The sequence below is a fragment of the Poeciliopsis prolifica genome, unplaced genomic scaffold, assembly GCF_027474105.1.
Source record: "Poeciliopsis prolifica strain line A6 unplaced genomic scaffold, Auburn_PproV2 SCAFFOLD009, whole genome shotgun sequence".
Taxonomy (NCBI): Eukaryota; Metazoa; Chordata; class Actinopteri; order Cyprinodontiformes; family Poeciliidae; genus Poeciliopsis; species Poeciliopsis prolifica.
The window spans coordinates 12,040,207-12,061,093 of NW_026562384.1; the positions used below are offsets into that span (position 1 = coordinate 12,040,207).

The window sequence follows — 20,887 nt, forward strand, 5'->3', positions numbered from 1 at the left end:
GTCTGACACGGTTAACCTTTTCCTGTTTCGTCTGAGAGCCATCAGTGAACTGATATTTGTTTTGCATCCAGCACAAGTATCTTGGTGATTTTGGGGTGGAAACATGCGGCTGTGTGCAGGTGTCTACCTTGCAGGTGACTGTAATAGAGAGGAGATTCTCATTGATCCCTTAATATCCGGCCTGAGGCCAAGACAGAGAGCCAGAGAGCCTGTGGGAAAACGTGTGGTTGAGAGCACAAAATGAAAGAAAGAATGAAAGAAAAAGATAGCAGGTGTGGAGGCGATAATAGACCAGGAGACAGGGGATGACCAGAAACGATAAGAGGCAGAGGTGGTGACAGAAGCGAGCCGAGTGGCGGCATTAAAACAGACACAACAAGACAGCCGGGTGGTTGGACGGATTAGGAAAGGTGTGTTTGTACCTGTCCTTATGTGCTCTGACACAGGTATGTCCAATAGTAGTTTTTCTTTTTGTTTTGGAAGTTGGGGGAAGACGAGCCTCGTGAGATAGTGGGATGAGAAAGGAAAGCAAAATGGGAGGTGGGATGGTGCAACTAGGAGATGGGAAGGGAAAGATGAAAAGGAAAAGGTCGTAAATTTTCGCAAGGACAGACGAATAAAACCTCTGCTAAGCCCCCGCCCCGCTTTTTCAACCACAAATGGGAACTGAGCTTTGTTTTTCAGAAAACGCCCAGACCTCAGAGTCCAGTTCTCTCATTTACTGCATCCCAAATGACCAATGACACCACGCTGTGTACAAAACCTAGTATTTATTCTCTCTCAAGTTACAATACAGTATTATCACACAGGGAAAAATAAATAAACATTTTTGTTCAATAAATAATGGCAATATGATCCATAACCTTTGGCCATAACAGCACACATTTCAAACACATGACGACAAATTTATTCTGAAAAGAAAATGTTTTAACTTGCTTGGAGGGGAAGCTGAGTGGTTTGAGTTTAGGAATGTGAAGCCAACTTACAGCATTACTTCAACATTTTGAAAAGTGAACATCAGAGTGGTGAACATGTCTTGAACTTGCTGTCATAACACCTGGCACAAGCATGTGTCTTAAGTGATCCAGTCTGAAGGCTAGTTGAAGGCATAAGGCATTGAGTTCACTGATTTACTTCAGTTTTTCTTTCCAGCATATGACTTAAATACTCCAGCTGTTAAACTCAGATGTGCCACAGGGCAAAATGAAGGACAAGTTATTTGAAACCCTTTATTGGACTGCACTTAAGCAATATCGCTACAACAGTGTGCAGGTAAAAATAAGTCAATTTAAGATATGTTCGATTAATAATATTTGCGTGTATTGATTGGGTGCATTGCTCTAAACATCTAACCGCTTTAGTTGTTTTTTAGAAAGGGAGATTATGTACGATGCATGTTTATTTGTAAACATAGAAGATGAATGGTGGATTCATTCATATTATGAGTTTTGTTGTAATCTGTTTTTTAGCTTTCCCCTTGAATAAACAAAACTTTTTGACAAGCTTTGTTTACTGAAGTTTATTAATCGCTATTATTGCTTGTAGTTTCCCTAAGTTGGATCTGGTTAACACAGCTTCACAAATTTTGCAGACTAGAGGAATGCATCAGCTTTGGTGTGTTGACACGTTTGCAAATGGCTACAGAAGCAATGACATATGCATATAGAAATTTAACAGAAAGGAGAAAACTAGACTGACACTGCATGTAGCTAATCAAGTCAGTTAGCAAGTTCTAGTCCTGTAATGGATACAATTAGCTAAAATATAGATATTACAGTTTTTGATTTTAGTGTGTTTGTGTATCTGTAGTGTTTCAATAAAAACATGCCAAATAAAACATTTGAAAGAGATGTTTGTCATTTTTTTTCATGAATGAATAGGCCAACAGCCAGAAATCAAAATCTTAAAGAGTTTTCTGAAAATCTGGATTTAACTTCTTATTTAAAAAAAGTGCTAAGATGTAGTTTAGCAAAGCTGGCATGATGAAATTGTTTCATTTGAAATTTGGGGGAAATGTTTTTTTTAAAGAATTTTTTTATTTTATTAAAGCGCAAACAAATGTAATCTGAAAAAACAAAAAGGTCTGAACTTGTCTCTTGATATTAACCACTGTAGCTAATGCTAAGGTGGTTAAACAGTCACTGGTTTCCCAGTTAGGTTGGCCAAAAAAGAACTGCATTAATTTTATTTTTGATAAGATAAAACTTATTGTAAGGGAAAGTGCCTCAGCTAGCTTAAAATATGATGAGCAAGACTGCAAAATGCTTTAAGTTTTTATTTTTAGCCTCTAAAATTCTAAAGATTATAAAAAGTGGTGATATCTGAGTAGATTAAAGCCTAAATTGTGAGCACCAAATCTAAACAGGGGCATAAAATGTGTTTCACTGCTTAACTTGGACCGCATGTGTGGCTCTGTTGTGCGATTACGGTAAACTACAATTTCCTCAATAATTACTCAGCGATACCCTTCTGCTGGTTAGTGTACGTGATCACTCCCTGACTCATGCCTCCCCTCTGCCTCAATCGTTCCTTTGAGCATTTTTCCTCCTCCTCTTGTCTTTTGCCCATTCATATTTTTTTTCTTCTTCCTTTAGAGAAAGTGAATATTTGCTGATTCACACATGTGAGGTCACTGAATCAGCTTGTGCACAATGACTGCTCTGTCTGTCTCGCTGCCGGTCACTCGGCCAGGCTGTGTTGCGTGTCTGTGTTGTTCGAGCCTAACCACCTACAGTGGTTTTTCTGTTGATCTATGAGCCGTGAAGTCCGGTAACTCAGACCCAGTCTCAGTGAGTTTATCTCAATAACCTCCAATGTGTGGTCAGAACGGTTTTGTCATGGCTTTGTGTGCTTTATGTTCCAGTAGCAGGAATGGTGACCAACCAAAAAAAGTCCTTTATCCACTGGTTCCAGTACGGGATGAATGGATGTGTTCAGTATAGATATGGTAATGTGCTTTAAGAGATCTCGGTTACTTCCTCTCAGACTTTGTGAAAACAATAGATTTCCGCCTTGCTGTACTTTTACGAGTCTTTGTCTCCTTGTCTGGGCCGCCTAAACATCTCAGCCTCGGAGTCTCTTCTTGAGACGGTTGAAGTCCTTGGCTGATCTCCACAACCAGCTCTGCAGCTCTCGCAGGATCCAGAAGCCCTCCACCTTTCTTGCGAAATCGTTCATCGTTGGCCGCGTTGCCAGGAGTGAAGAGGAGGTGGAGGGGGAGGAGGACGAAGAGGAGAGCAGCGGACTCAGAGGAGGAGAGAGAAGGGAGGTGCCCCTCTGTAGAGAAAGAGGGACAGGCTGGGGGAGCAGAGGGTGCTCCTCACCCACTCCGAACTGGTACAGGAGCGAGAGGGTGGAGAGAGGAGGCGGGAGGGTGGGGTAGAGAAGAGAGCGAGGACGCCGTTGGTGCTGCTGGAAGGAGGAAGAGGAGGCCGAGTCCATATCTGTGTCCTTTTCTCCCTTTAAAACGAATCTGCCGTTTGATTCTAAAATAAATCCGTCATCTCTGAGGGCATCTCGGTGATCTGAGTTCAGACTGAAGCTGTACTGGTTTCTCAATTCCTGATGGTTTGTGGTTTCTCCAGAGCCCAGATACGACACTTCAACTCTGATTTTAGTCTCCCTGTCCTTCTCATCCTCATTCTCTTCTATACTCAACAGCCTTCTCCTTCTGCCCCAGTTTTCTACCCCTTCCTTCAGCTCCTGCACCTCCTCCTGCTCTTCCCTCTCCTCTCTTCTCACTCGCTCTCCTCTTCCCTTCTCCCTCTGTCCACCACTTCGCCCCACAGCAGTGGTTGCCTCCGTTTTCTTCCCAGTTCTCCTTCTTCTTCTATCCATCTGGTCGCCGTCTTCCCTCTCTCTGACCATTTTTATCCGACTTCTTCTCTGGCTGCCACGCTGACTGGACTCTGTTCTTGACCCATCTCTGGATCGGTACAAGCTCTGGCTCATGAGCGGAGCAGGCCGGTTGCTCCCCGTCCCCCTCTGCGGAAACTGCAGCTCGCCAGCTGCAGCTTGAGGGGGGGACGAGTAACCGAGGGACTTCATCAGTGCAGAAATGGAGCCGAGAAGTCCATCCAGACCGATGCAGAAGTGTAGCAGGGATGTTTTCAGGGACGGGCAGAGAGTGGAGCGAGCCAGCTCCCTGACAGCAGCCAGCAGGATAGAGTAGGCCCTCTGGTTCTGTGCGAGTCTGGCCTGGTTCTCCAGGCCGTGCCACAGCTCCAGTCGGGTGGCGGCACTCGGCAGAGTCAGAGCCGTGCTGTTGGGCCGAGGCGGAGAGAAGTCTTTCTCATTGAACGGCGGGCCCAGATATGTCAGCTGCAGAAAAAGCAGAAAGAAAGAGATTATTAAAAATATAAAGCAGTCTATTAAAAACAGGGCTGTCTTCACATTTAATCAATACATACAAACCGAAAATACACCAAAACAAGCTTGACGGCAGATTAAACAAAGCGATGAGTGATGACGACTTAGCAGTTTGACTTTGTTTTCTTTCCCAACAAAGTTACAAAACAGTTGGGTTAACCACAATGTTTTGAACAAAAATCTGCCAGATTTGGATCAACAGAGCTCTGCTGACACATTCCCATATCTCAGCAAATTAATTATGAAAATAAGGCCTCGTGAGGCAGGCTGGCAACAACATTTGGAGCATAAAAAAAAACATCATTTGAACACTTTGAACTGCTTTTTTTTTCTTTGCTTGAAACTCAATGAAATCCTTCAGGAACAAGGCTGCTGTGGGAATATTCTTCAAAACTCAGGAATAATAAAAAGAAAAGCAGCAAGTCATCTGAGAAAAATGAACCAAATGGATTTTTGGCCAAATCAGTGCTACTGCCAGGACAAATAAAAGGAGACCCATCTCTCCTTTTGTTTGACCTGGCAAAAGGTCAAACAAAAGGTTGATTTATGTCACTCACAATAAGTTACATAAATCAGCAAGAAAAATCTTTTTAAGTCTTTTGGATTTCAAGTAAAACTCAAAGTGTCTAAATAATTAGATTTATTTGACTTACTTCAGCTTAAGTAAGAGGAGGATAAATGAAAAACAAATGTTTGGCTAAAATAAACTAACTTTTCATATCAGTTTCTTTTCTGTCTCTCATTCCTGGAGAAGAGTCAGAAAAACTGCATATAATTCTTTAAAATTAGGATCTCAGTACCCGATACAAATATTTTAAACAAATGTTTGTTTTCAGGTTTAAAATTTTAAAAAAATGTTAGCATGTCTTCAGAAGGAAAACAATCCTCCAACATTCCCAACAGTGAGCATCAGAACGTTTTGTGACCATTTTTACTGCGAAATCAACTTTATAAAAGCGATATTAGACTACCAGATGTGCGCTTTTTGAGCTTTGCAGGAGCGCATGGGTTATTTTGACGTCCGTCATGGCGGAGTGGGCGGGGTTTAGGAGAGAGTGATGTCACATGCAAACGGTCAGTGACATTAGGTAAGTGTCCTCTGTCTTGTAGCCATTCCATAACTTGTAAAGATCTGCATATGTTTTACTTGAATGTAATGTTTGCTTTTCCCATTTAGTATAGAAAGGAGAAATAGTCCTCTGTGTCACTTCATATTTATACCTCAGGTAAACAAGAATCATTAATTAACTGGCCTAATTAAAGGTTTCTGGACATTCTGATTCACATTCAGAGGAACGCGTGCATTTTAGTAATCGTTTAGGTACGTTTATTTTGTCGTTACCTGCCAGTAAGAGTGACTTTGTTAAATAAAAACAATTAAATTTCAAGGGTCATGAAAAAGTTGCATCTTAGTGTGTAACTATTTTGTATAGAAATAATCTCAAAGAATTACTCACATATACGTCTTTGATTTCCTTGAGCTGGTACTCCAGGTATTTGGTCAGCTCGTATGTGCTTTCGATCGAACTTCTCTCGCTGGCCAGGTTGTGGGAAGGATCCACGGCTGTTGCCACCGCAGCAGCCAGCAGCACCGCGAGCAGATGACGGACTGTTGGGGGGGAAAATCAAAAGAAAAAAGGCTGATTAAAACTTCGGCAATTAGAGATGCTTCTTTAATGACGTGCATGTCTTAGGTGTCCAAATGTCAGCACGCACAGCAGAGTTATTTGTTTTAAAAACAAAGAGGCAGAATTTATTTCAGCTGTTATTTTCTCAAATGTTTTGAGATCATTTATATTGGAAGCTGAGTTTTGTAATAAATCTAATGACGAAATGGACAGAAATAACATTCAGCAGCGGTGTCCAGACTTCACCATAACCCTGTTTGTTGGAATTGTAAAAAAATATTCAGGTTTATTTTATTGCCTGTGTGGCGACGACTTTAACCCGGTTGCACCCTGCCGGGGTCAGAGTTATCCGACACTGCCAATGAAACCTTTTCCGTTTCCAATCTCGTTTTAGAGGTCTCTGGTTGTTGGAGGTTTACTCTAGCTTTAAATAAAACCTTGCCTAATAGCTCTAGACAGTAAAACAAATGGCTCCTGTGTTCAGGGTTCGCACAAAAGCTCACACGTATGTTCATTCCTGACCAAATCCCCCAAAAACAAAGACATGTGGCTTTCTTTACCATCACAAACATTAACGTGTTTGCGTCGGTTTTTCGAGGCCCTCTTGTTTAGGTTTTAGCCTGTTTGTAAAGCTGCTTTAGGTTACATGTGAGTGTTTGCTAGAATGTTTGCAGTCGACATGATATACGTGGATTAGCATTACATTGCTATGATTGTGAACAGTGATGTTATGTGTGTTTGAGGAAAAGCGAGACGACGGTGCGATCAGAGGAAGTGGGGGGTAGCAGCACTGAAACCTTTCAGAGCTCAAATCTCTGGTTTCAAACAGAGAAAATTGGAGCTGAAAGCTTGATTTTTCGACAGTACGGTACTTCATGTACGTCTGCCTCTCGTTTTTTTTTTTTTGCACTCTTTGGATGCTTTCACTTTTTCCCCCTGCTAAATTTCTCCAAACACAACACTTTTTCCTCCTCCTGTATTCTGTCATCCTTTCCCATCCTCTCGGCGCTCCCTGTCATCCTGTCGTTGCCCAGACAGAAAGCCGTGATTCATGCTCCTAAAACATGCTGCTGTTCATTAGGTGTGAAAAGTGCATTGCACAATATTCCTCTCTGGCGCTCAGTCAGCCTCCGTCCAGCTCAGACACACCTCAGTCGGCCCTCCTGTTGCCCCACCAATTCAATCCCTTTCTCCTTTTAAATTAGTCACAGTGTACTTAAGCCTTCCTCCCTTTTCCTCCAGAGTTTCTCCTCCGTCTCCTTTCTGCCTCAGGTTAGAAAAAAAAAAAAGAAAAACAGCAGCCAATTAACCCTGATTAGCTCACTTGCTCCCTCCCTTTTCTTTCTGTCATCCTCCACGATGGACCCCACAAGAAGAACGAGACCTAAAGTGAAATAGCTCTGACATATTTCAAAACATTTAGCTTTAACACGCTATTGGGGCCGCTGAATGGAGAAATGACCTTAAACAGCCAACGCGTTTTCCCTGTGACTCAGCCGTATCGGTGCCCACTCCCAAACAGGGTTGGGTAGAAACTCACTGTTCTTATGTATGCTATACTACTCAACAGACAAAAATGTACAGCCCTTTGTACAAACCTTTCCACTGTAGCGCTGTTTGTATATTTAGGGTTGTTGTCCTACTGGAAGCTGAAACTCCAACACTGTCGAAAGTTTTCTGTCTTTCCATTCACTCTGAACCTTGTCCCTGTTGAACAAAACCATTCCCACAGCATGATGTTTCCACCACCATGTTTCACGGCTCGCTTCTTTGCAAAATAGTCAATTAGGTGGAAAGCAGATTTCAAGATTTGGCATATATGTAGGCCACATCATGAATCCACTGTAACTCAGGTTTTATGCTTCGGATCGTCATCCTGCTGGAAGGCTTTTGCAGTTTCTCATAGTTCTTTTTATCCTGTTTTAGCTCCTTTCATCTTCCATCAACTCTGATCAGCTCTTCTTACCCCCATAAAGAAATGCTGATGTTCCCACCATCATGAGCCAACAAAATTCAGTTTTGGTCTCATCTTAGTAGAAAAACGACTTTACAGTGGATTGGGAGGAGTGGGGTGTGTGTGGAGTCATGTAAAATCAACTTTTTTGCTCTTTGTATCATGTTATGTTGACGCAAAATAACATTTCTTTTAAATTGTTTTTATTGTGCCTGGAAACCACAGAGCACTCCCCTTCAGCGTCTTTTGAGAAACTGCCAGATTTACTTCTTTCAGCAACAGCTTTGGGCCAAATTTGTGAACTGCATAACTAATAGACATCCTGTCAACATGATCTCCAACCTGAGCTTTGGATCTGTAGCTCCTACAGAGTTACCAACGCTCTCTTGGCTTCTTCCCAGTTTGATGTTGTTCTTGTCCAGCCTGTGGGTATGCAGTTCTTCTGAACTCCCTACATGTTCAGATGGATGAACAATGCTGCTAACCTTGACCCTGTCAGATTTTCCTGGTCTGGATGGTTATCATAAGCGTGCATTAAGCATTTGCACAACTTTCTTCCTGACGTGTTTGTTGTGTTTCTTTGTCTTCATGATGCTGTTTCTTGACTAATATTCTCTAACAACACAAAGGTAGATTCTCTTTGTACATTATATTGCACTGGATTTCCTTTAAAAGTAATAGAGTAAGGTGGGAATACCACAATTTCCATCTTTTTAAATTGTTGAAAACCATTTTTCACAAATTTTCTAGTTCTAAACCACTTTCCGTTGATCTCTTAAATAAAATGCTAGTAGTAAAATACATTTAAGTCTGTAACAAGATAAAAAGGACTATGGATACTTTTGCAAGGCTCTGCATTTAAAGAAGAAAACACACACAAACACCTTTTTTGTTTAATATGCTACAAACAGAGCCTGGGAAATAATTAGAAAGAGAACAAATTGGGAGCATAAATTATCTTGTTACAAATTGCGATAATAACGACTAAGTCACTGTGATGACACATATTTCCCAAGATATCTCAACCCACCCAGCAGGCTAAACTTCACTTCAAAACATATTTGCCAAATGAGTTTTCCTGGCAGATTGAATGACAGATTGGGAAGTTGGCAGTTTCAAATTAAATCAAGATTAGAAAACGCCTGTCGCTGCGCTGACATGGACGAAACCTGAACAAACAACTCCCTAACTGCTCATCTCGAGGCAAACATAATGTAGCTGCTAATGTTTCCGCTACCTGCTAACCTTCAGTTGTTGATAGCATAAAAAAAAAAACCTCCCCCAGACTATTATTTAAATTACTGAGGTCTAGCCAAGAAGCAGCTCCCGCATGTTCCCACACAGACACACACCTTGAAATCAGTCAACCAGGGAAGCATTGGCCAACAAAGCCTCCTCCGTTCTCCCCAACTGCAAAAGCCTCATCACCTGTCAGATGCAATGCGCATCTTTCAGCTGCACATTTGCAGCTCCTGGTGCCGCAGAGCATCCTGAATTACCCCCTAGAACTCACCACAACACCAGTGACTCACAGTAAACAGCCCTGGAGGTAAGTAGGTTGCATTAAAAAGGGTATAAACAGGTAGCAAAGAAAAGGAGTCCCGGGGAGAGGAAGGAATAGCACTCCTGGTAAAAATGAGCCCAAACTACTGCTAGCAGCTCCTTTTGTCTGCCGCCACATGCTCGGAAGATGATTGCCAGACGTGAAAGGCTCTTGTTGTTTTGATTGAGCTCTGACATGTATGAAGGCAACCTTTGCTGCAGCTGAAAACAATCTCTCTTTGTACGAGTAAACTGAGATAATTCAGACTCCAAGCTGTTTTGTTGTTATATAATATTAGATTGAGTAACTACAGCACAGTCGGCATATCGGCTGACTTCAAGGAGAGCCCTGCGGGTTCGAGGCCGACTGTGTGTACCTGGCAGTGGAAGCACACTCCACAGGGCAGGGATGAAACCAGAACATTCTCAGTGGGAGGATTGCATTACGGCATCACAGGGGTCCCCTCCAATGGCTGACCATGACCCGCATCTGTGCATCCTACAGCAGATGCACATACATATCTGAGCTGCACACATATACACACACATACACATGGGAGCACTGTTATCCACAGCACATCATATTTTTGTCTTTGGTTGGTTGTCTGGTGTAATGTCAGATGTGGCACTCTGGAATCTGGCTGCCATCTGCAGAGCAGACCAAAAAAGCAGAACATGCACAGCTTCTGATCCCCCAAATAGGTTTAAATTAAACACCACTAGAAGGTCAGAGGTCAGAGTTGAAGTTTAGGGCATAAGGATAAGTTTTGGGGCAAAAAGATCCTTGTAAGGACGGGATACTTTACAACCCAGACGGTGTTTTGGTAAACCAGTGACCCGGTGTTTGTGGATGTTGTACCACTTCCATCTGAGAGCGCTGGTATGTCATCTTTCACAACATGCACCACCATTTGAGGTTTCAAACAAGCACTTAAAGAGAATTTGGTACGGTGGGAAAACCATGCGCAAGTAAATGTAACCGGTGTGCTCCAGGAAAAAGTGGCTGCCAAAAAAGGTTGCCCTCCATCACTCTAACCACTTGAAAGAGCTCCCAAACAGAGAGAAAACATAATGTACGTGCACAGAAGATGTTGTTAATCAGGCTGAAATTTATGTTTATTGTTTCCCATGTGACATTGATTAGGAAGGCTAAAGTAGATTGTCATGATCTGGGTATAAATTTGAAGACTGGATTTAACCGTAAACGAGCCCAAGCTGTGTTTTCCAGACTTAAATTTGCTACATGCTTTGATTCTGTTGCTGCAGAGGAGCTGCAGCGGAGAACACAACCAGGTAATATCAGTTACAGTGAAACCAGTTATTTACATACACTAAAAAGAAACATAACCTTTTTTTCTCACTGTCTGACATCAAGTCAGACTAAACGTTTTGGTTTAGGTCAAATAGGATTAGCAAAATTATTTAGATTTCCGAGATGCCAGAATATAAAAGGCGTATTAGAGATTTACATACACTAAGATTACTATGCATTAAAATATTTGTGAAGTACAGTGGTTGCTGCATTACGTTGTGGGCTGTTTTGCTGCAGAATTAACTGGTGAATTTCACAAATAAAATTACATCATGAGGAAAGGGAATCCAAAATGTTTGGCCCAAGTTACACAGAATAAAAGACAATTTTAAGATAATGCATGTAACGTTCTGAATTTCAATAAATTTTAAAACAAACGTCTTAACATAAAAAGGAAGTATTTTTATAAGTTATATTAAAAAAATCCATTCTGAAAAGTTGCTTTCAACTCACTAATAAAAACAAATGAATTCAGTTAGGGTGCATTACTTTTAATGAGCTTCAACCCACTCACACTCGACAGGAGAAATCTAAAACTTCATGAAATGTTCTAATGACAAGACTGAAATCATATTACAGCAGAAAAAAAAACAACCTAACTTTACATTTCAGCCTGTAAGAAATTTGAAGTCAGAAACATTTGACAATCCGAAGGAAGCAATATGTTTTTGGGAAGATGTTTAATTTTACTTTGAATCTGTGGAAATTGCGAATACATAAGTATTTGAACTAAGTAATCAAATACTTTGTAGATAGATTTATTAAAGTAACTATTGAGCCAAATAAATCATTAAATGTTTCAGTGAAGTCAAGCAAAAGCTGTCATTATTTTGATTATAACAACAACAACAAAAATTGCCAGAAAATAAAATATTCATAGTAAAATGAAGCATGGCTCAAAAAATGCAACTGATCCATATTATAAAAGGTGAAAAAGACTCAGAAATGTCAGCGCCAACACACACCAACAAGTAAGAAGACTAAGGAGTGGAAACACGATTAAGAACAGAAGTGTTTTAAAAGCTGGGATTGTGGTGAATCTACAGTTACACAACCTGCTTGTTGAAAATCTGATGTAAAACATATTTTTGCACTAAAGGCATGAGCCAAAAGGGCAAATAATAATAATTTATTATAACAATATAGGAGAAAAATCCAAATGAATCCCCTTTCTACCGTTTAAACATTTGACCTGACAAAACAAAGATTCAAGTCAGATTGAAATGTTCAGTCTATAAAATATTACTCCTACTGTGGAGATCAAGAATGCAGGCCTTTCTCTGCTCCTTTACAGCCCTGCAGCTTTCATGTCTGAATAACACCTTGTTTTCACTCATATCATAGGTTTAATATACGATTGACCAAAAAGGTTTCAGTTTTATCTTTACTCAGCCATCTTATTCAAAATAAGTTAAGATGATATCAAGAATAAACCTACTGTCTCAAAAGATTAACGTCTATTAATTTAATATTGACTCTATTTAATGTTTATTAAATTTCAGCAAGCGTCTTAATAAAAATTAAAAAAAACTCATAGCCCACATGGCAAGAGCGTGACTAAAAAAGTGTGGGTAACGATGGAAAACACAAAGAAAGGAGAAAAACTGCAGTAAAATAAATCTAAACTACAGCGAAAATTGGCATAATCTTATTCAGAACCGTATCAAACCCTCTGCACAGCAAAGCCGTGGTCACAACTTCCACCCTCAGAGACAATTAACCCCAGAAATTGTGTTTCTAAGCTACAGACACAAATTAGCTCCAGCTTACTTTATTTTGTAGACACAATAAATAAAAACATGGTTGTTTACAAACATATCCGTGTCACTGCACTGCTTTTTTGAAACATGCTTCTGTTCTGCACGTTAGATTTAATATTCTGCTAAATAAGTCAGGTTAAGTCGTCAATGAGTGGCAGAAATGAGGAAAATATGTAAACTAAAATATTTGGCATTTTCCACCCGCGGGTCTTTGATAGTCATCTTTAACTGATGTAGATACTACGCAAACTGCCTGAGTCATTCATCCCACTTTCAACTCATATTTAGCCTGCAAGGAGTTTGACTTTTCTCATGCCTGCATGAGTCATAGGTCAGAGTTAAGTGCTTTAGCAAACAAACCAAAACATTGGAAAATCATCAGGTAGGTCTGAAAATTACATGACTTGAAAATGAGGGAAAAGCAGCCAAAGTTCATGGGAAAAAAATACTGATGAAGATGAACCGATTACAAGGACGTTTGGCTGCTTCAAACTAAAAAAAAATAAATCAATGTAAATTTTGCATTTAAATTCTTATTCAAAAAGAGAGCTTAACGTGTTCTACCACATGTGCATACATAAAAATGTTTGTGTATGTCTTTTTTTTTTATAAAGCACACCCATCCTCTATCCTGATTTCTGATTTGCATAATTACTGTCATGCAGCTAACGTGGCAGCCAGAGGCTCCTTCTGTCTCTGGGAACAACTCATCACAGCCAAACTTTGTCAAGCTGCTTCATTTTCCACATATCTGTTGATAGATTACAGTCATTTTATATCTTGGTGGGTTTTTTTTTTTTTTCGTCTATCACATCACTTTCCTGAATGCTGAACAATAAAAGGCAAAGAGACGGATGAGGACGCTGATGTGAGGGGACAGAGGCACAGGCAAAAAGGACACACACATGTGGGCTTGGGGGTCATTGTTTTGTGTCTGTGTACAGTTAAAGGCCAGATTTATGTGCAGCCTGTCCTCAATCAAGCGTGTACATTCCTTTGCTAACTCAACACACACACACAAGCATCCAAAGTGTGCACTGTGCAGCAAATCCATGTGTCCAAAGGCATCACTGCACCTAAAACGCATCTAAAAATGGACATACAAGCACTAATCCATGTACTTTTCTCTTCTCTTCTCTCTGGAGATTTCTTTGTCGGCGTTTGCTCATAAAACCTCTAACAATGGAGACACTCAAAAACATCAGTGACCCAAAAACAAGCGCAACAGGAAACAGTCCAATAAAAGAGATCCTATAAAAATTATGTTTATTCCCAGAAACTCCATTTCTTAGTGTCGTAAATGCCACATCCTCTGCTTTGTTTCTTTTCTCGCTTTGTTGTCTCTCCTGCTACACCTTATAAGCTAATCTTATTTATTTATTTATTTATTATCAAAACATTCCTGTTGCTTCATTTTTTTATTGCTGTGTTTGGTTTCAATTTCATTGTCGCCTCATCCATCTCAGTCTTTTCTCTAAATCCGCCTTAGACGTCAGACTCGCCTCCTTTTCCCCCACTAAGACCCCCTTGTTTTGTAAGTGGCCTCTCCAAATTTTCCCATTAATGTCAATAATTCCACTCTTCCAGTTTTTGGGTCCAATTTACGTAAACATATTAGATTGATTAATTGGCCAATGGAAATTACCATAAAATGTTATTTTCTTTTGCTAATGAAAATCAACAAAGTTTTGCATGCATTTGCATTTAACCATCATTTACTTTGATGGCCCATTATAAAATCTAGTTCGAGCGGTTGTGTGCAGAAGGCACGCAATTATAAAAAACACAAAATCCAGTATATCAGAATCTTTAACAGATCTGACTTTTTCGCTTTTTGTCCTGAAATCTCTAATCACAAATTTCAATATGAACAAAGTGAGGCAAAATTGTGATGTGGGACAAACGTGATGAGTGCTAAACCAAATAACTTTATGTCCCTATCACACTTGGCGGTAGGAGCATCATGCTCTGTAGAAGCTTTTCCAGCAGTACAATAACCCTGAACATAAACCCAAACTTTTAAAAATACACAACTTTCCTTCCAACTCACAATTATCCGTTGCATTGGTCTATCAAAAAAAAAGAAAAAAGGAATAAAATTCACCCATGTTTGTGGTCGCGACTCAGCAAAATGTGAAAACCTTCAAGGAACATGAAAACTTCTCTAAGCCGCCCTACCTGCTGCTTATGTTTTTTGAAATTTGCAGCTTCTCTGAGGTTTTGGGTGCCAAAACTAAAAGCCACAAGTTGCATTCTTGGAAGTTCTCCATTTCAAAATGTGTTTATAACAGAAATAGTTTCCTTATGATGCCCTGTCTGCCTTTTTTTCTACTTGTAGATGTTGTTTTGTTAGCTCTGTTTACACCAAGCTTATAATCCATCTACTCTAAAAACAGCTTTACATGTCAGCAATTGAAAAAAAATAGTAATTTTACAATATTTACTGTTTTCATCAAGATGGCAAGCTAACAAACTTTGTGCTTTTCTTGCACAAAGATAAAGTCAGTTTAACACAAAATAAGACTCATTCCAAAAACAAGAACTTAAGATTGACTTTATTATTTTTTTTTTCATTAAATTCCACTTTAGCATTTATTTTCCCAGGAAAATGTTGTCCCAAAAATACAAATATCTTATTATAAATTAAATAACAAGTGCTGAGACGTTATTCTCGTTTGGTTTTTGCTGCTGCACACCTGCAGTCAAATTGCATGACATTTAATCAGTAATGATTCAGATAATGTTCGTGTTGTGAAGCTTCAGCGAGTCTGGGTCAAACATGTGAAATGTGAAGGATTGCAATATAGTACCTTAAGACACTGAAAAGTAGAAACCTAAACTGAACCGCTGCTAAGTGAAATTGTTCCTCTGACACGAGCTGCTACTGGATTTTAAAGCAATGCTTCTCTGTAAAATTAAGCCAGCTCACATTAGACACCATCTTTAAAACAACAATTCATGTTTTCCATTTATTTTGCTCTCAGTTGTAAACAAATAATTACTCCAGATCAAATCTACCCTCCAAAAGAAAAGAAGTTTCCATGAGTACATTCTCCTGGAGTCATCACAAAAGGCATATTCAGAGTTTATATTTTTATGTATACATTTATACATTCACTTTTTCAATCTAATCCATTCTTCCAGTGTGTTTACTTGTAATCTGTACATCTGTGGCAAAGCATTTGATACGTACATATAAGGACGCTGCCTGGGTTTGTCAAATATTTGGACATGGAATCCGTTTGACTTGAATGAAAGTTGGTTTACTAAATCTTGTTGCTTATCTCGATTCTTCTACCTCTTGTACACAAAGCAGATTTTCTGTTGTATTTTGTGAAATTCTGCAGTGGGAATCCATACTTCAGTATAGAGTTGTTATTTCATAACAAATATAAGTTTCTTAAGAGAAAAATGTACAGCTATTGGGGGCTCAGGGCTGGAGCCAGTTTTGGTCCTCTAGCAAATTATTATAATCCTTTTGTCCTACAATTCAGTACCGTGATAGGTAGGCTTACACATCAGCAGGTAGGAACTGATGCATGGTTAGTTTAAAATGTCCCCTGGCAGATGTTCGTGAAAGGTTTGTAAATTAAGCATTCATAAAAAAGTAAGATAAATCTTTGCTTCCCCAAGACGCTGGGCCCTGGGCTACTGCCCTTGTATGCATAACTTTATGTTATTTTGGGCAGGTTGTTGAGATTATTCTGAGAAACAGTTTAGCTCAGTCTCTTAAACTTTGTGGAGTTGAAATGCAGATTAAACCCTTCAGGGATTTGGACTCGCGGAGAAAACAAGGAACATATTGTCTGCTGCTTGCTCGTCTCATTGTCAGGCTGAATTTCACACTTCTGTGTGCTAAGTGTGATTTATTTGAGTTTTTTCTCTCAGTTGTTTGTGTTTCTATGTTTTAGCACCTTACGCTCAAAATGTACCAGCTGCAGATTAAAAGTACTAACTGCATATGATTTAATAAAACATTTGAATTGGTATTGTGATGGGAACTTTTTAGGTTTTTGGGAGGAAAGGACATGTTAAGAGTCTGGTCGGACAGAGGGGGAGGAGATGGAGGAGGAAGAGGAAAAGGTGGAGGGGAGGGAGCGTTTTCTGAAGCGAGGGGCCATGTTAATTTGGGAAAAATGTAAACAGCATGTGTAACTGTTCAAAGCGTGACCGACTCATTTTATATCAGGCCCCCTCCCCTCGCCTCTCCTCCCCTCTGGGTGCTCCTAACTTCTGTCAATCTGCACTGCATTAACCCCTCTACAGCCAGTTTCCCCTCTCCTTTTATCTGTTTCTCCTTCCTGTCCTTCACACACACACACACACCCGACCAAACGTAACCTCCTCGCCAAACCTTCCTGACTTCTTGTATGCACCGTGAAGAATTGGCTTGAGCGAATCAGAAGATGTGAAGGGGTTCAGTTTATCCTCCCTTTTTTTCCACATCTCCCTCTGTCTCTCCTCCTTCCTTTGTTTCCTCTGATTGGAGCTCCCTGATCCAAGACACACTAAAGGTTTTATCTGAAACACACCGAGTCTAATGCAAGCCTCCATGCAGTTTTTTTTTGTTTTGTTTTTTCTTTTGACAGTGTGAGAGTGTCTTCTGCAGCATCAGGCAGAAAAGGAGCGGTGTGGAGTCAGATACGGTTGAACCTGGAGAGATTAATGCTCTGAGAGTCAAAGGCAATGTCTTATTGTGTATTTATTTGCTCTGCGTGTCAAGAGAAGCAGCTTCGCTTTATATTTATTATCCTTTTAAAGTTCTACTGAATTTGCTGATAGTTTAATATTCTCTACTTTCTGGCCACTCAGACTGGTCAAAGAATGAAAGTAGAAAAGAGAAATAAGTGTCCAGTGCATGATTTTACCACAGATTCTCCTTCTGTCCTTCTTTCATTTCCTTTTTTTTTTTATATATATATATTCCCTTCCTTTATAGACGAGGAGAAGCAGCCGGGCCAGTCATCCCAAGAGGAAACACTATGTGTGTGCGTGTGTGTGTGTGTGTGTGTGTGTGTGTGTGTGTGTGTGTGTGTGTGTGTGTGTGTGTGTGTCCTCTCACACCCTGACTAAAGTGAATCATGTACTTTCTCATATCGGTGACAGTTAACTAGACAGGCGGTTCTGGCTGCTCTGACCCCCTTCAGCCTTGTCACACATTCGACTTTTAACTTTTACTTTTTTCTCTGTCATTTTACGTTCACAACTTTCACCCCAAACACACTTTTTTTTTATTTATTTGCAATGGATTTGTTCAGCGTTTAATTGAATTTTTGTTCTGTATCAGGTTTTAGCAGTGGTGCCACCCGTCTACACCTGACGTCAATTATTTTATTTTAATACTTAATAAATTGATATTTATTTAAAACAGGTGAGTGCATGAGTATTTATTTCTAAATCCACTGTGTTACCCCCCAACTTTAGTACTACTTCACACTCATCCAGCCATCCCATTTTATGAATTATTTATTCATGTATTTGTGGTTTTATTTTTTTGTATTGTTCAATCATAGTTTACTATAAAAAAGTATGTAAATAATTCCAACATAACATACTTAGTTTTGAAAGTAGAACTGTTGTCGTATTCGTAGCCAGTGAGTTCAAAATGAATAAACACGGTCTTTCAAATCATCTTGTGTCTTTAAGATTTGTTTTCATTTGACCAACATCTTCAGTCCTTTCATTGCAACATGAACAAAGTCTTTAGATTCTGTGCCCCCCCCATCCATGGCCACCCCTGACAGTATTTACCGGACACGCACCTGCATTTAAGGCCAATTTGCAAGTCATTAATAAATAAGGATAAATAAGTCAAACATTTTTGCAGAGTTTTCCCAGTTGCTTTTACAGCTTATAAAAATCAGACGATAATGGCCTTACCTCTACAAAAGCTGCTCATCATCTCCGGCTCTGTTTATTCCTGTTGTTGAGGATGAAAAAAAATTTCTTGACGTCTCAACTTTCTGAGAGAGAGAGAAAAAAAAAAACAGGAGATAAGTCAACAGGTGGTGTCCTCCCTCAGTCACTAGACGCGAGTTTTCTTGACACAAAACTCAACGCGCGACGCGATGAACCAAACGCAGGACCTTCCCGCTGACTTGTGTGGTCCGCGTGACAGACTGCATGACGGCGGAGGCTTTTTGTAGCCTTTTCCTCCTCCTCTTTTTCTCCCATTCCTGCCCTCCTTTTCCATCCTTGTCTCCTCTTCTTCCCTTCGTTATCCTCTCCCTCCTCCTCCTTCCTAGGTGATTCACCCGGGCTTTGACGCACCGCTTTGACGGAGCCGCTCCACCACGCGGTCTTGTCGCAACTCATTCCTGCCTCTTCTTCCGCTCGTCATCCCGGCCGCAACACGACCTGACTGCGCTCGTTTGATCTTTTAATCCGCGCGGCGCTCTAAGGAGCCGATCAGCTGACCGCAGGCCGGGAGGAAATAAAGCCCTCACTGCGATGCCCTCTCCAAATTATAGGCAGTCGTTGTCGTGTGGATTTCATTTCACCAACAATCATTTATTTATTTATTTTTTATTTATTTTATTCACACTGGTGGCAATAGAACGGCTTTAAAATGCACAGTGACTGAAGTCGGTTTACAACAAAGTAACCGAAATTGCTGTCAAATAACTTTTTAAAGTTGATAAGAGATCAACTGTTAAGTTGATAAGTGTTGAAACTCACGTTATGTTGACCCTTCAATTTTCAATTCAAATTTAAATGAATAAAAACCCTGAACGATGTCGACAAGTCTTTCATCTCTCTTCTTTCCGTTATTATTATTATTATTATTATTATTATTATTATTATTATTATTATTATTATTATTATTATTATTATTATTATTACTATTTAAATCCCACGTTAGGATCCCTTAAGTCTCCCCTGTGATTTTTCTCCGGCGTATTATTTCCACACTCTATAACAAGTGATTGTTTGTTTGTTTGTTTTTTTGTTGTTGTTTTGTTTTCTTTTATCCAATTTACCTAAACATTTTAGGTTAATTAACGTGCTAGTGTAAAATGCCGTTAGGTGTGAGTTTATGTGTCGTCAGAGGTCTTTTGATTGCTCTGGATTACGACACCAAACAAACCTCGCGCAATAACGTGGCAGCCAAATAGACGTTTCATTTGAGAAAAAGCGAATCAACAACGGAAAGCTGCGAGGATCTTAACATTTTAGAGAATAAAACTGCAAAAGATTTAGAAAGATAAATTGAAATAACTCAATAAAAATGCATACTTAAATCGTTCCCGCATCTCTTAAATATATTAGGCTTTTGTTATTATTATTTTTTTTTTAAATACCCATTTCATTCACGTTTAGAAAATTATATCCGCCTATAATATTTGCGCTTTCATGCAAATAATCCCCACAGACTTTTTTTTTTTTTTGGTTAAAATCCTCCATAATCAAGCCGAGATCCAAAAATCCGTAAAAGTCAAGCGGTGAATGAGTTTGAATAAAGTGGCCTACTTATTTGAGCTGACAGTCGAGGTCCTCAGGGCTGGATTATTCGGAGCAAAGAGGAGACCTGGGACTCAATTCTTGTTTTTTATGGAACAGGAGATTTATTTGGGAGAGCGCAGCACTGAAAGTATAATCTTACTTGACAGAGTGGGAGCCTTAAATGGGTTTTGATTTAAGACAGGCCTTCAGGCCCTCTATTCAGCAGGTTCTATTTAGTTGGTTAGTTTACTGCTTGTGTTTAGTTTTTGTTTTGTTTTTTTCACTTTTTTATGGCATTCTTCTATGTGTTTAATGAAGACAGAATATACTGTCATACAAAACTCCACTGGCCACACCGTTGTTCTTTCTATCCCAGCAGGTTAATCTTGTCAAGACCCTGAAGAACACTGCTCTGTTCTTGAACTTACAAAAATTTAATTGTGTATTTGTTTATGCAACAAGTTGGAGCATAGCACGTTTGATTCTGAATAATAATAATAATAATAATAATAATAATAATAATAATAATAATAATAATAATAATAATAATAATAATAATAATATAAATTAAAACTAGTCGCGCCTCTTCGCACTTTTTATTTAAAGCTCTTTTAAGTCAGGATGCAGCTCGACAATGGAAAAGTTCTTATCAGAATCATTGTGCGCCCTCTTGTGGCAGTTGGTTGTTACTGCAGTGAGATGTGATCTGCGCAAACTCCCTTCCGTCTTATTGTCGTCAAAATTAAGTAAACCAGTAATTTACCTACAACATATAGCTGCTTTCAATACATTCAATTGCACGTTTTTTATTATGTAGATAAACCAATCAAAAAATGTTTTTACTTAGCCGGACGTAGATACGAACGCCGCTTGCTACTTC

The 20,887-nt window shown here is 39.5% G+C and overlaps 1 protein-coding gene across 1 annotated transcript; it reads right to left on the reverse strand.

Moving 5' to 3' along the window:
* Positions 1–753: 753 nt before the first annotated feature.
* Positions 754–18,878, reverse strand: clcf1 (cardiotrophin-like cytokine factor 1). The gene is made up of 3 exons (XM_055034765.1): positions 18,445–18,878; positions 5,826–5,977; positions 754–4,320 (listed from the first exon to the last, which is right to left on the reverse strand). The coding sequence occupies exons 1-3, from the start codon at positions 18,464–18,466 to the stop codon at positions 3,064–3,066; spliced, it is 1,431 nt and encodes a 476-aa protein (XP_054890740.1). The 5' UTR covers positions 18,467–18,878; the 3' UTR covers positions 754–3,063.
* Positions 18,879–20,887: the final 2,009 nt, after the last annotated feature.

Bases quoted from the DNA above. Each gene is read 5' to 3' on its own strand.
- clcf1 (XM_055034765.1), bottom strand. From the start codon at position 18,466: ATGATGAGCAGCTTTTGTAGAG. The intron at 5,978-18,444 runs GTAAGGCCATTA...CCCCCCCAACAG, and splicing joins GATGAGCAGCTTTTGTAGAG to TCCGTCATCTGCTCGCGGTG. The intron at 4,321-5,825 runs GTGAGTAATTCT...CTTTTTCTGCAG, and splicing joins AGGAAATCAAAGACGTATAT to CTGACATATCTGGGCCCGCC.